This window comes from Canis lupus, chromosome 36 (assembly GCF_048164855.1).
Source record: "Canis lupus baileyi chromosome 36, mCanLup2.hap1, whole genome shotgun sequence".
NCBI classification, from domain to species: Eukaryota; Metazoa; Chordata; class Mammalia; order Carnivora; family Canidae; genus Canis; species Canis lupus.
Window position 1 is genome coordinate 25,215,582 of NC_132873.1, and position 15,938 is coordinate 25,231,519.

At 36.8% G+C, this 15,938-nt stretch overlaps 1 protein-coding gene and 1 long non-coding RNA gene across 6 annotated transcripts in view; one reads left to right on the forward strand and one right to left on the reverse strand.

Moving 5' to 3' along the window:
- DNAH7 (dynein axonemal heavy chain 7) overlaps positions 1-15,938 on the forward strand; it is a 234,340-nt gene that overhangs the window by 94,422 nt on the left and 123,980 nt on the right. For all 4 annotated transcript variants that reach the window (XR_012024865.1, XR_012024864.1, XM_072812865.1 and 1 more), the window contains exons 29-34: positions 1,427-1,525; positions 5,976-6,224; positions 8,713-8,862; positions 11,142-11,324; positions 11,859-12,035; positions 14,422-14,553. Coding sequence is in view for 2 of the 4 variants with exons in the window: in XM_072812865.1 (XP_072668966.1) it covers positions 1,427-1,525; positions 5,976-6,224; positions 8,713-8,862; positions 11,142-11,324; positions 11,859-12,035; positions 14,422-14,553 (990 nt within the window). In the remaining 2 variants the exon portion in view is untranslated. The remainder of the gene's footprint in view (positions 1-1,426; positions 1,526-5,975; positions 6,225-8,712; positions 8,863-11,141; positions 11,325-11,858; positions 12,036-14,421; positions 14,554-15,938) is intronic.
- The window catches only part of LOC140625537 (uncharacterized), a 136,613-nt gene that overhangs the window by 31,817 nt on the left and 88,858 nt on the right, over positions 1-15,938 (reverse strand). The gene's annotated exons all lie outside the window — the stretch shown is intronic.

Here is a 15,938-nt window from a genome sequence, read left to right on the forward strand (position 1 = left end):
AGGTGTATGAAAAGAGATACTTGCTGCTGGGAAAGATTTTGAAGGCTTTCAGTCTACATGGAACATGTAGAGCTTTAAAGGAAATAATGTATAATTAATAAATATATACAAGTGTGCCAAAGCATTATCAATTAACGTGATCATATAATTACAGCCTATTATAGAGTAGCAGTTATAGATTTGCAATATAATGTTTGCATTTTAAAATGAAATAAATCATAAGCATATAGATGGAAAAATCCAAATCCTTTGAGACTTGTGTAACTTTCCATTGAAAATGTTTTGTAGAGGCATAAACAATTACTTGTGCATTAGTTCTGTATGAAACAAAGCAAGGCGGGCTATATAGTTAATAGCAAAATGCAAAATGTGACCTTGGAGTTTATAAAATTTTCATGTTCATGTTTTGCAGAAGATAAAGATTTCAAAATATATTCTATGTGATTAAGAACGATGGCGAGCATTTTTATCTTCTATAATAAATGTTACTGAGAATTCTAATATATTGTGGTGATATTCTATTTCATATTAGCCTAGAATAACTGCACGTCATTATTTTTTTGCAATAAACAAATGCAACTAGAAGCAACAATTTGTATTAACCTGGCACGTCAGGATTACACTACAGTCAGATAATGGGAAAGATAATACATTGCCTAGTGTTTGTTTTCACTGACATCTTGACTATGGAATTGAGCTATTAAAGTTATGCAGCAAATGAATCCTGCAAATGAATCCTTTCATTGTTTGTCAAAAGCTAATTTAGAATTGTTGAAAGTGTTGGCTTGCATATTTTGAAGTTTGTTTTATTATATCAAGAAACAATTTAAACATAGGCTTTAAAATAATAGCTTCTCAAATAACAAACTAGACTTTTGACACCTCATCATTTAGGTGTGGTTAGACTGATCCAAAGACAAAGTCCATATAAGCAAGGATCAGCTTTGGCAATGGGTGCTCTGAACCTAACTGCCGGGCATCACTGGCTTTGTAAAGGGTAAAGCCAGTTAACCTGAAACATGGAATTTATTAGACTGAAAGATTCTAGAGGAAAGGAAGAGGGTTCTGGAAAATTAAATGTATGATGGTAGGAGAAACTTGGGAGTGAGATGTTGAATAAAGTATTGAAGTTGGGAGAAATAATTTGGAGTTCATATTTTTATGAACTATGCAGCCCTTACTGTGGGCCTGAGCTACAGGTTCAGAGTTCAGCTAGGTTTTTAGTAAACTTTGGAGTTACCCAAGTGTTTTGGAATTTTTTTCAACCTCTAAAATTCATAACCATCCAATTAAAGGAAAATAAATGAGAACAGTTCTACGTGAGCTTGTCTCTGGGGCCTGTGCGTGGATGCATGTGCGTGTGTGTGTTAATGTAGGGGGCGCATTTAGTGGGTGGAGGTATCATCATGAGTGTGTTTTCTTTTAGCTGAAATATCCAAATGAAAATGAAGAAATTCTGCTGCTTAGATCTATTATTGATGTAAATCTGCCAAAATTTTTGTCCCATGATTTACCACTCTTTGAGGTAAGGATATTTATTATTTTAGTGTAACAGAATTTTTATAATAACGTATTTATCAAATGTACAAGTCTGCGACTCCCTTTGAGAAACTCCTACTACAGAAAATAATGATATGGCACAAAGAAACATAGATCATTTTATGTTTTACTTGAAGTATGTATAGCTCTGTGGCTTCAGATGACTTTCAACAAGTTGGGATTTTTAAATCGTCCTTTTTTTTTAAAAAAAAACCTGCAATGTCTATAAGCACACAAAGGTTACAAAATATGTTTGCTGATAAATTGCACTAGAATGTAGGAAAATAACGGGTCTAACACTCGACTGAATCTTTTGCAGAGAAGGGGTACTTGGCCAATGTTTGTTGAATTAATAATCGAAGAAATTTCTTTAAAAGCTTACTTTCTTTAAAAAGAGTGTAATGGCTTTAATGAAATTGATTTTTTTTCAGGGTGACTTAGAGGAAGAACTAAGTTTAATAATCTTGTTATATTTAAGATTAGACTATTATTAATTGAGAGGCATTAGAATAATGATTAAGGTCTTCATATTATTATTTGATGTCATTCTTTTCCTTTTCCTCATCTCAGGTAGAAGGAATTGGGAGGCCATGGGCTCCCAACAGATGTTAATTGTTGCACTAATCTGTGCTGTCTTGAGGTTCAGGCAGTTAGTTTCCAACTGTAAAGACCGAAGTGGGATGTTATGGGAATGGGGAGAAGTGATGCTGCCACTGTAGTGTGGTCCAGTGTCGTCTGCTCTCCATAGTAACCGTGTTTCAACATTTGAAAGGATCTTTTCAAAGTACTTAGAGCTGGAGTGTAAATATAGAGTGAATCTATGAGGAATAGTTTCAAATTTTTTTCCTAATATTTTTCCTCAATTTCTTTTCTTTTTAAAAATTTTATTTATTTTTTATATTTTATTTAAATTCAATTTGCCAACTTATAACCCCCCAGTGCTCATCTTCTCATGTGCCCTCCTTAATGCCCATCACCCAGTTACCCCATTCCCCCCTACCTGCCTCCCTTTCTGTAACCCTTAGTTTCCCAGCGTTAGGAGTCTCTCACGGTTTGTCTTTCTCTCTAATTTTTCCCCCACTTTTCCTGTTTCTTTGGTATATTGTATAAATTTTCTAAGAGTAAAAACTGTATTTTTACAAAGTGGAAATATATATCACCAGATGTAGTCTCAAGCATTGTGTAGTCATTCAGTGAACATTCACTGAGCAATATCTCCAAGAGGGAGCATAACTGTCACTTCAGATTAGGGGAATTCCTTGTTGTGAGACTGTAGAACATTAGGCAAACTTGCTTCTTACCCCCACTCCAGTATTTATAGGTTGTCTTCTGTTGTGACAACCAGAGCAATGCCACGTATTTTTGACCCTGTACCTGACAGGAGAGGGAGGGGAATTGGTCTTGGTTGAGAACCACTGGATACCAAATGTGTTCTGGAGTGGTCCGCTTCCTTCAAGGTCAACCAAAACAATTTGAACAATCCAAGAAGATATGTTTGTTGATTTACCAAATACTGTGGACTTATTATGGATCAGACACTATTCTAAGAGCTTTACAAATAGTAACTTATTTAATGCTCATAATGACCCAGTAGGTCAGGTGCTGTCTTCTCCCCTGTTTTACAAATCATTTCACTGAGGCAAAGATACTTAACTTTTATTTATAGTTAGTACAGGAGCATGCAATCAGGCTGCAGAGTGCCCTTAACTACTGAGCTGCATTGCCTTTTTTCTCTCCTTTATCCTAAGGCAACTTATTGCTTTGATAAACTAAGATCAGTTTCTCCATAACAGTATTTGAAGGATTAAATATAGCGGCAATTGAACTCATTAATTCATAAATTCTAAAGTATAGTTCGAATGTATGCTTTCCCATGAAGCACTTCTGAATTTTTACTTTTACCTTCAGAGTAAAAATAAGTCCTATTTCTCGCATAGGATGCTATAATACTTACAGCTTTAACAGTTAATAAAGGTATGTTTCTGGGGATCCCTGGGTGGCGCAGCGGTTTAGCACCTGCCTTTGGCCCAGGGTGTGATCCTGGAGACCCGGGATCGAATCCCACGTCGGGCTCCCAGTGCATGGAGCCTGCTTCTCCCTCTGCCTATGTCTCTGCCTCTCTCTCTGTGTGTGACTATCATAAATAAATAAAAAATATTTAAAAAAAGGTATGTTTCTTAGACTTTGCCATCAGCTTTATGTATTCCTATATACTAAAAACGGAATCATAATTCTTTCTAATCACATATTAAATGATTTTATCAGTTTCCTCAAGCTGCCATAACAAAATACCACAACTTGATGGCTTGAGACAATAGAAAGGTATTCTCTCAAAGTACTGAAGGGAAGATGTCTCAAATCAAGGCTCTAGGAAACACTCCTTTGCCTCTTCTTAGCTTCTGTTGGCTATTGGCAACCCCTGACATTCCCTGGCATGGGTTGACCTCATTCTGATCTCTGCCTCCATCACTACATGGTCTTCCCTGGGTGTATTTGTGTTTGAATATTCCTCTCCTTTCTATTATAAAGACATAAATCATTAGATTTAAGGCCCAGTATCACCTCATCTTAATTTACCTAATTATATCTGCAAAGATCCTATTTCCAAATGAAGTTATATTTTGAGGTTTTGTATGGGCATGAATTTTTGAGGGACACTAAGCTGATTAAATTCTGATCATCACAGTAATTAAAATACCTTTGAACTATTTTTTGTATGTGATATTGAGGTATGGATTAAAATTCATTGTTTTGACAAATCCAGGCACTCTTTTTATTTTTTCTCTAACATTCTTTTTATTTTTTCTTAAACATTCTTTGTTGAGAATCAATTGTTCAAATGTGTGTGGGTCTCTTTCTAGACTCCTCATTCTGTCCCATTGATATATTTGTCTATCGTTATATCAGATGACACTGTCTATATAATAAATCTTGAAATCAGATAATATTTGTCTAACTTTTTAATTTAAAAGTTTTATAAAATGGTAAAATTTCTAGAAGAAAGCAGGAGAAATATCTTGTGATTTGGGGTTAGGCAAAAATTTCTTAAACACAGCACCAAAAGCACAATGATAAAACAATAAATGATAAAAAAAAAGAGACTCATCAAAATGTTAAAAGTTTGCTCTTTGAAAGACACTGGTTAGATGATGAAAGACAAGTTGCAGACTAGGAAGAAATATTTGCAGATTAGATATGATGAAGGAGTTGCATGCAGAATATTTAAAGAATGGTCAAAACTTACCATTAAGAAAATAAACCAATTAAAAATAGGCAAGAGATTTGAATAGGCACTTCATTTTTTTTTAAATAAGTTTTTTTTTAAATTTATTTATTCAGAGAGAGAGAGAGAGAGAGAGAGAGAGAGAGACTGAGAGGCAGAGACACAGGCAGAGGGAGAAGCGGGCTCCACGCAGGAAGCCTGATGCGGGACTTGATCCAGGGACTCCAGGATCAGACCCCGGGCTGCAGGCGGTGCTAAACCGCTGCACCACCGGGGGTGCCCTGAATAGGCACTTCATTAAAGAACATATATATATAAAGCAAATAGGCACCTGCGAAATGTTAGTCATCAGGAACTACACATTGCAGCCACAGTAAGATACTGTGACATGCTTATCTCTGTGGATAATATTAAAAAGATTGAGCATACTAAATGTCCAAAGTCTTACACACTGCTGGGGTGAATGTAAAATAATACAACCACTTTGGAAAGCAGACAGTTTCTTAAAATATTAAACGTATAGCCATCATATTATCCAGGTATTTCATTATGCCTCAGTATTCACCCAAAAGAAATGAAGACATTTGCCCATACAAAGAATTATATATAAATGTTCATAGCAGTTTTATTTGCTGTAGCCCCAAACTGGGAACAATGAAAGTATCCATCAACGAGGGAATGGATTCAAATGTACTACGTGTATGCAATGAACTATTAATACATGATGTCACATGAGGGAATCTCCAAATCTTTCTGTTGAGTGAAAATAAGTCAGAAAAAAAAAGTGTTGTACTCATAATATGTAACTTCATCTATATTAAATTCTAGATAATGCAAATAAAAATAGTAACAGCAAATTAGTGGTTACCTGGGGATGGAGATGGGAGGTGGCAAAGAGAGAAAGGAAGGAGAATTACAAAAGGTCACAAGATGACTTTTGGGAATGATATGTTGACTATCTTGAGTTGATGGCTCTACTTATCAAATTGTACCACTTTAAAAAAATATATATATAGAGTTCATTGTATGGCAGTCATATCTCTATAAAGCTGTTAAAAATACTGTTTATTTAATGGCTCTATTTCCATCAATATTAAATATGAGGATGGGAGGAATTTCATCACCTTTATGTGTGTGGTGTGTGTGTGTGTAGAGAGAAAGAGAAAGAGGGTATCAGATATATAATATAAATCCTCAAATCTTCTATCATCAGGGAATCACTTCAGATTTGTTTCCTGGTGTGAAATTACCGAAACCAGATTATAATGATTTGCTAGCAGCTATCAAAGACAACTGTGAATCCATGAATTTGCAAATGACCAAATTCTTTTCTGAGAAGATACTTCAAATATACGAAATGATGATTGTGCGTCATGGTTTTATGATCGTTGGAGAACCGTTTGGAGGAAAAACCAGCGCATATCGTGTCTTAGCTGGTGCGCTGAGTGACATGTGTGAAAAGGTAAGTGTGTTATTAGTGCAATAATTTATTCATAATCAGCTTTGTGCAAGATAGAATGTATAGTCATTTTATTTTATTTTATTTTATTTTATTTTTTTTTTATTTTTTTATTTTTTTTTTTTTTATTTTTTTATTTTTTTATTGGTGTTCAATTTACTAACATACAGAATAACACCCAGTGCCCGTCACCCATTCACTCCCACCCCCCGCCCTCCTCCCCTTCTACCACCCCTAGTTCGTTTCCCAGAGTTAGCAGTCTTTATGTTCTGTCTCCCTTTCTGATATTTCCCACACATTTCTTCTCCCTTCCCTTATTTTCCCTTTCACTATTATTTATATTCCCCAAATGAACTCGGCCATGTATAGTCATTTTAAAAGATACTTTAATGTAGCAACTTGAAATCATAGAAAAAATTAGTCAAAAGGAAAATACTACTAGAAAAGTAATATGAAGCAATTAAGTTTAGTATATGAAGGATCATAGGTGTTCCTGTCAACCTTTTATTTCTTTTCAACATTTTTTTTATTTATGAAGCTAACACGCTTGTTGTAGAAAATATCTGAAAACATGAAAAGCCAGGAGGTTTTCATTTCATACTTTAAAGAGTGTTTTCTTTTAATTTATTTTTGGATGGTTCGATTTGTAACACAAACTTCTGTGATAGGCTGCTAGTGGTATTGAGGTGAATGTGTGTTTTGCATCATATAACACATATGTGTGCACACAAATGCAACAAATGATTGTATCATTCACAATTTGCATCTTCTACATCCTAGTTTGGTCTACTCTGACATGCTAAAGGAATGAGGCTGTTTTTAATTCTCCAACTAATACTGCACTTCTTTCTACTTATATTTTGAATAGTTTTTTGCTTCTTATATTTCAATGTTTGTAGCCAAGTGGGATTTGTGATTGTGGAGTCTCACTAGCCTTGCTGCATTTTTGGGACAAGAATCTTGCTTTAGCAGCAGCGTCTTGCTCTGACTAAGATGGTGGGGCTTTCCCATATTTCCCAATGTAGGATGATGCCTTGTTCTCCCCTTGGTGGACACAGAGAAGAATGTGAAGACCTTGAGCTTGTTTTGCTGTTTCGTGTTATCATTCCACGTCTCTTCTTAAGTTTGCTAGTTTGTGTCCCAAGCCCTGGGAGTGGGGGGTTGCGGGGGCGAAGGCAGTGTTGGGAAGAGTTGCACTTGTTATGTTAGATATAAAAAAAAGAAGTGATGACGAATAGGAGAGCACAGGGGATTTTAGGGCAGTGAAACTATTCTGTATGGTTCTGTAAGGGTGGAAATGTGCCATTATGCATTTGGCAGGACCTGTTGAATGTACGTCAAGAACGACCCTTAATGTAAACCATGGACTTTGGTTAATGATAATGTATCAGGGATGCCTGGGTGGTGCAGTCAGTTAAGTAGGTGATCGCAGTGTTGTGAGATCAAGCTGTGCATCAGGCTCCGCACTTATTGTGGAATCTACTTAAGATTCTCTCCCTCTCTCTCTGCCCCTCCTGCTCATGCTCTCTCTCTCTCTCTCTCTCTCTCTGTCTCTCAGATAAATAAACAAACCTTTAAAAAGTAATAATGTATCAGTATCAATTCACCATTCATAATAATATACCACCTCAATGCATGGCTTTAATAATAGGGGAAACAGAAGGGGTGAGGTGGGGTGGGGGGATATATGTGAATCTCTGTACTTTCCACTCAATTTCTCTGTAAACCTACTCTAAGAAAATAACATCTATTAATTAAAAACATAAAAAGCTTATGCCCTAAGGGTATTAGCATCCTTTGTATAATTCCCACACCAGCTTTCTAGGTTCTGGTCAGAATTGACAACTTACCAATATTAACTTTTCGATTCTGTGAGAATGGAGCATAGTTCTCTATATTCAGACCTTTTAATTTTCTCTCAGAGAATGTTTGGTAGCAGGAATCAGCCAATTATAGCCAATTATATAGGCCAGATTTGGCCCCAAGCCTATTTTTCTAATATCAATGAGCTTAGAATGGTGGTAACGTTTTTTAAGGTTTGTAAAAAACACACTGAAAGACCCCCCAATGAACAGAAAGAAGGAAAAGAAAGAGAAATGGGGAAGAATATGTGGCCAACTATATGTAACCTGAAAAACTTGTAATATTTGCTAGCTTACCCTTTCCAAAAAAAATTACCAGCCCTCATTTTGTAGTTTTAGGTTTATAGCTCTTTCACATCCTCTGCTAATTGATTACTGAGTTGTATTTCATGGGTTTTAAAAACTAAACCCATGAAATTTTATTATTTTTTTAGTTGTTCATTGGCCCTGTAGAGAAAAACACAACCAGTCTTTACGTATTGACTTTGTATGCTGGAATTTTGTGAAAAGTTCTTTGCTTCTGGTAGTTTCTTTGTAGAGTCTAGGATTTTGTACATATCAAATCGTGTTTTCTATGAATAAGGACAGTATCCTTCTAATGAAGAAATGTGTTTTTTTTTTCCCTTAAGGGGTTAATGGAAGAAAACAAGGTTCAAATTACTGTTTTAAATCCCAAGTCTGTCACCATGGGTCAGCTGTATGGGCAGTTCGATGTGGTGTCTCATGAGTGGTCGGATGGCATCCTCGCTGTCAGTTTCAGAGCCTTTGCTTCCTCAACGGTAGGTACTAACCCTTTAGTGTGTGCATTGAGAGAGACTGTGTTAGTTCCTTCTGACAAATTTCTGATTTTTTCCCAATTGTTTCAGACAAAAATCTATATTTCTAGTTTAAGGCATCTATTTGAAACACACAATACTGGATGGTCCCACGGTGCTTTTGCGAGGACCATCGTTAGCGCCTACAAAGAGGCAGCAGACCATGCTGGCGAGAGCCTTTAGCTTGGTGTGCAGAGAAGAGAGGGCAGGGAAAAGCTCTTCTGGTTCTCTCTCTCTCTCTCTCTCTTTTTTCCAGGCTAAATGATACAGGATGGAGAACATCTAAATAATGTGAGCCTTTCACCCCTTGAGTCATGCTCTTCCATTGCCCACCTTCTGGGCTGCTCTCTCTGTCATACCCACTAGTTGTTAGATATGCTCCATTTTTAGACAAGAAATTGCAGACCTTAAAAAAAAACAGACTTCAACTTCAACACGTTGGCCCTACCGTGTCAGGAAGTGAATGGGCTGCCCGTGGCACGCGCAAGAGGTGAGGGATGTGCCAGCTGCTGATTGCTGTGGAGGAGAGCGGGCACTTACCCACCCCTGGCTGGTTCTGCTGAGTGGCTGTTGCCCACTCTTACGAGAAAGAGTCCACAGTCCAATAAGATGTTAACTTGGTTGCTCTCCATTAGCAGGCTGTCCACAGAGTGTGAGCAAATGGGAGACAGTTGCTAAGTCTGGTCTTAAAAGAGAAGGGGCCTAGGCTAGAGACATTAAATGCATTAAATCTTTTTAAAATAAATGTCTCCTTTATTCTGCTTACCATATGTCCTGACTTTGGTGCTCTTTATCCACCTAAGAACCCCGCTGATCATGACTCGTAGGCGATGTGGTAATTGAGAAATGCCAAATCTCAGTTCCGCTCTTAATGGGTGAAGGACCTTGGGCAATGAGTAACGTAAGAATTAGCTTTCATGGGGCAGAGATCCTGCCCAGGATCAGGCTTTACTAGTAATTTCTAGGATAAAAGTAATTGTGAAGCAGACAGGGGTGTGAGAGCGTTGATATAACCTCTCAGGTTCTTTCTTTTCACAGCAGATGTATGCTGGTCCAGATTAGCACATGGCATCTTGAGATAATGTATATAGTTACATTATTTATACAGAAATAATTATGATATGCCTCCCATTTTATGTTCAGTTACATTGCATATATTACCTTTTCCAGAAGTTTTGTCCCATAAATACTCAGAGAGGTTAAGGCACTGACCCAAAGTCACATAGCTGGTAAGTAGTAAAAGTCAAATGAAAAGTGAGGTCCTTTAGACTGCAGAGCCCAACATCTTGCTCTTACATGGCCAAGTTGCCCAAAGTGAAGATGAACAGGCATGGGAAGCCAGGATATGAGGAAAAGTTGATCTGGAGGTAATCTCGGAGGTATGAGCTCTTCCTCCTTCTTGAGAATGGCCAGAGCTGGCCTTGGAGTATGGATGTGGGGCAGCCCTGAGCCCATGACAGCTCCACTGTCTTCTAGGTTAAAGCAGTTGCCTTGTAGGGACTGACAAGTTTATAGGATGGGTCCAAATCCCCCCACCACTTCAACCCGAATTCACATTTGCTGAAACTGAACCAAGGTATCGTCTTTGTACACACAAAAAAAAGCTGATTCATAAGATCTGAAAAGGAGAATCAGCTTTTGCACTCTTCAGCGAATACCTGGCCACTCCTTAGTATTTATTGAGCTTTTACTGTATTTCAGAGAGTGTGCAAATGTTGTCATATTTATTATAGTGAGATGGAATCTTATATTAATGCCCTACATTACTATAAAACCGTTCAACCCAAGAAGGGTATATATGTGTGAATTTATCCAGTGGAGGGAAGAAAAACTTGATTTAGTACCCAAGAGTAGTTGATCTGTATGAACATAATACTACACAGAATCAGATTTCAATGAAAATTCTGTTTTCCCTGGCAATTGTACATTTTTTTTACTCATAATACTTTCTAAAATATGTTATATGTAAGTTCAGAAACATTGGAAAAGATGTTATATTTTATATATATATGCAATTTGAGAAAAGATGTTATATTTCTGTCTTGTCTGTTGGAAATACAGGCTTCTTCAGTGAGTCTCTCTCTCCATACACATGCACACTTTATTCAAAAGATGCCTTTACTTTTTCATGGTAAAATTAATTTTAGGAGTTATATTTTTAAATCTTGAAGCATCATTGGACTGTTTGCTTACATTATCATTATTAATTTTTTTGCCCTTTATTTATCATATGCATAAAACAGACACCAGATAGGAAATGGTTAATTTTTGATGGCCCAGTAGATGCAGTGTGGATTGAGAATATGAATACGGTGCTGGATGATAACAAAAAACTGTGTCTGATGAGTGGGGAGATTATTCAGATGTCACCACAAATGAATCTTATTTTCGAACCAATGGATTTGGAAGTTGCTTCTCCTGCCACCGTAAGTTCTCAATTTTGACATCTGCTTATAAATCTGAAATGTCATAAATGCTTTTATTACTTTGAAACTCTGAATGAAAAACATTAGTAGAATTCATTTTCCTAAAGATTTTGTTTATTCATGAGTGACACAGAGAGAGAGGCAGAGACACAAGCAGAGGGAGAAGCAGGCTCCATGCAGGGAGCCTGATGCAGGACTCGATCCCAGGACCCCAGGATCATGCCCTGAGCTGAAGGCGGATGCTCAACCACTGAGCCACCCGAGCGCCCCAGTAGAATCCATTTTAACCATACTCAGATTCTTGAAGAACAGGTCTATCTGTTGACCTACCTTGACAAATTTTAGAGTCAGGGATTTTTTTTCCTCTTTGTCTACAACCACTGGTAAAGTCATACACAAAAATTTAGATCATGAAATTACATAAAATTAAGCTGCTTTTGAAGAATTTTCTGAAGGTTATGTGAAGCAGATGTACCGAGTCATATTTCTTATAGAAGCATTACCTTGATGGTAAACAATTATTCTTTTTTCTAGGTTTCCAGATGTGGTATGATTTACATGGAGCCTCACATGTTAGGCTGGAGACCACTAATGTTGTCTTGGATAAATCTTTTACCTGCTGCGATTAATCTTATTCAGAAAGAATTTATAGTAGGCTTATTTGACAGAATGGTCCCAGTTTCTGTTGAATTTATTAGAAAGCATGCGAAGGTAAGAGGGATGAGAATTTTAAGATTTAAAAAATAAATGGAAAATCCAAATCAGCCAAATATGTTCATTTTAATGTCTATTGTTAATATCAACTATCAGAGATTAAAATAATTTAACTGCTTAACTAAGAACTTTTCTGATTAAAGTAAAATGATTTTAATTTATATACTTAATCTCCAAAAAAATTTTCATGAGGCATGTTACGGTCTGAAAAAATGTACGGATGCTAATCTGTTCCCTCCTAAAAAAACAAAAAAAAAAAAAACAAAAACAAAACCTCAAAGACCCACCTAACCACATCTGGATGAACATATCCTAAAATGCTATATCTCATTTCTCTGGGACTATTATATTTTAGTTTCCATTTTTATAATTTTCTCTGTTTTTCAAAGTTCCTAGAATAAATATGTATTATTTTATAATCCACAAAAGGACAAGTTTTAAAAGTAATTCATTTATGACATCTAAAGAATCAGATAGTAGGTAATAATGGAGGAACACATGTTCCTGCTTTAGGCGTGCTGAATGAGGAATCCACGATACTTCGCATGAGTGCATCTACTTGTTTAGAGATTACTGTTGTTGGCTAAAAAAAACGGATTCAGGGAGGAAAGTCAGTCCCTGGAGAAGATTGAGAGAAATCCAAATCCATTTTTCTTTCTTTCAGTGTATCCTGGGGATTGGTGCAGGGAGAAGGGTGTAATGGGGAGAAGTGACAGCACGAATGGAAATCTCCTGCCTTTGAGAGTTGATGGATTTCCAGGCAGCCTCTTAAACTCTCTCCAGCTGGAAATTGTAGGGAGAGTATACTTAATTTCTGCTTTGGGAGATGTCAACCAAAGGTCTTTAGGATGACTTTGGCTCTGGAACAAGTATAGGGACTCCTGGCTGGTATTTCTCCTGCTGCTGGAAATATAATAGAAAAGCTTAAGGCACAAGTTTGGCTCAAGGTACAGGTATGGAAAGCAGAATTTAAAATCATGGCAGTGGATATTACCTAAAGCAAAAACCTAGAGAAAAAAGGTAAGAGAGAGAGAATAGAATGTCAAGTACAGCTGTATTTCAGGGAGGAGAGCCTTTAAAGAAGCAAGTGAGTAGTCAGTATTATCAGAAACTACTAAGAGGTCAAGGCAAAAAAGGATTGGCACATGTCCCTTGGATTTAGCAGTTGAGAAGATCATGGGGAGAACCGTAGCCCAAAATTTTTCAGGGAAGAGGCAAGGTTGCTCCAGGGCAGCTGGCTAATGTGAGAGCTCCTGGCGCAACAGTGCTGTACCCTGCTCTTTCAAGAAGATTGGCTGCTTAAAAATTAAAAAATAAAGCAAACTTGAAATGTGTTGAGATATGAAGTAGTCATCTTTCAAAAACAGTTAAACATATAAAATAAGCTGCAGGTTCCCCCTCAACCCAGCATTGTCAGAGAACGTAGGCATTAAAATTAATGAATATTCCAAATAATAACAGTCTTTTCAGTAGTAAAAGAGAAGAAAAAACAGACTTTTAATACAAGCTTCTAAAATGCACTCTACACTTTTGTCCTCTCAAAGAAGTGCTGAATACCACTTATTTACTATGTAGAAATAAGTGTCTTCTTTGTAGTAATAACTCTTTGTCTTTTAGTGTTGCATCAGTAATACTTAGTCCCATCCTTAGAAAGTCAGTTGACATTTCTGCCTATTTCTACTGGGACAGCGACTAAATATGAAGTCGGCGGCTTCTGATCTTGAGAGTCCATTTCAGAGAGTTAATTCTCACACATTAACCACAGAGCAATACCACTCTAAAGGCTGGAGGAAGGCTTGGAGGGAAGAAGACACATATTTATGGAGAACTGGTTATATGGTGCATGGTGCTAGGAGCTCTACACACTCATTTATCTTATAAACTGTCGTGGTGAGACCCAAAAAGTAAAGTGCTTGGGGTTTGCAGCACTCTGGGAACATTTCATGCTCTTCAAGACTTACAAATTTATTCCATAGGCATGAGTTTACTATGAGTGTTGCTGTAAAGATGTATAAAATACGTTTTGAAACATAATTTTAATTTGCCAAAAGATTTTTTTTTTAGTGTTTGGCTTTACAAAATTGGTAAAAAGATTCTGGGTTATCAGTTACGTGTTCAACTGAACATGTAAAAGTAAACTTTTTGAATCTGAGAATCAGCGCGGGAGTGGTTCAAGAGTACATTCACTGGGCATGACCCCTAGGGCCACCACACTGTAGACTAGAGAATTGATCTATGCCTCAGTTTTCTCACCTGCATCTAGCATTATGATAGTGCCTTTTCATAGGTGCTGTGGCTGCGAGGATGAAGAAAGTTCAATAAGTATTCGTTGATGCTTATTTAAGTTAATTTGTTTTATAGACTTATCCCCCTGATTTTTCAGGAATTATCTCCTACTTCAGATACAAACTTAGTCCGATCCTTAATGAATCTAATAGACTGTTTTATGGATGACTTTTCTGATGAAATCAAAGTGAGAGAGAGAAATGATCGAGAAACGTACTCTCTACTTGAGGTAAGGCCGGTTGCCTTTGAATCGGGCAATAGAAGGACATCTCCTGCTTTCCTCAATGTTTGCTAATTGATGAACTGCATTCGCCCCCTGGAACTGGAACTGAACATTTGATAGGAGCTGAACAGCAAGGGAAAAGTCAGGTCCCAAATAGTGGGTACTTGTAGGGAAGCTCCTGGACTGGCAGTGCCAGATTGTATCATGAGGTTTGGGAGAAACCCAATGATATCCTTAGATCTGCTACTGAAATCTTAAGTCACTTAAGCAGCCTCAGAAATGATCAGTCCTCAAGAGAGCAGTGACCATTTGATAACAAAAGTCATCTCCCCTTCAACCTGCAAATCATAATTCTTTGTGTTTTTCCTTGATTTTTTTCCTTTTTTCTTGAGATATAAATATTTACATATGTGTGTATAAATATATATGAGGATTGACGAAGGCAAGAAAATATGTATAAACATACTTTTCAAGCAGGAATAAAATTATCAATGAACCTTGAATATTCCTTAATAAAAATTATGTATTGCTACTGGTAGCATTTCTAATGTGATCAATGTGTTGCTCTTATTGCTTATATTCTATTCAATAAATTGATTTTTAATTTAGTTTTAGTTTCCAGAGAAAAACAGCCTATGAGTAATCTAGGAAGTAGGCAAACAGTGTTGAGGTTGAGTCCAAAACTTTTATGAACATAGTTAAGGTTATGTTCATTTTGGCATTAAAAAGGGGATTTGAAGGGGCACCTGGGTGGCTCAGTCAGTTAAGTGTCAGATTTTGATTTCGACTCAGGTCGTGATCTTAGAGTCATGGAATCAAGCCCCCCATCAGGCTCCACTCTCAGCCAGGAGTCTGCTTGAGACTCTCTCCCCATGCCCCTCCCCTCCCAATCTCTCTCCCTCTCTTCCAAATAAATAAAAGGAGGATTTGGTTTTAAAACAAGGAAATTAAAAAAATAAAAACAAGGAAATAAGTGTTCTCATTCAGTGGTGGGTCTCGTCATCTGCTTTATTTTCCTGCGTAAGCCTGGTAAATTTGCAAATGGCAGTTTTAGTTATGCAATCAACGCTCAGATAGTTATTATAACAGGTGGATAAACAAAATGAATTTGTTCTACTTTTAAGAAAACAGTATCAAAATTTAAATTTAAAAGGCATGTGTATTGTGGGTTGATTCTTCCTTATTAAACCTTGCCTTAATACAAAGTCATCTCAATATGCTTTTTTTAATATCGGGGTCCTGCCATCTACTTAAAATACCACGTGGCTTACCAGGTTTCACAAAGGCGAAAGTTACACTTTGCATTGTATTATCTTTTCTGATAGCATGATTTTAGAAGACATGCAATTTGATTTTTAAAAATCTGATTATTATAAAATCCTGAGATAACC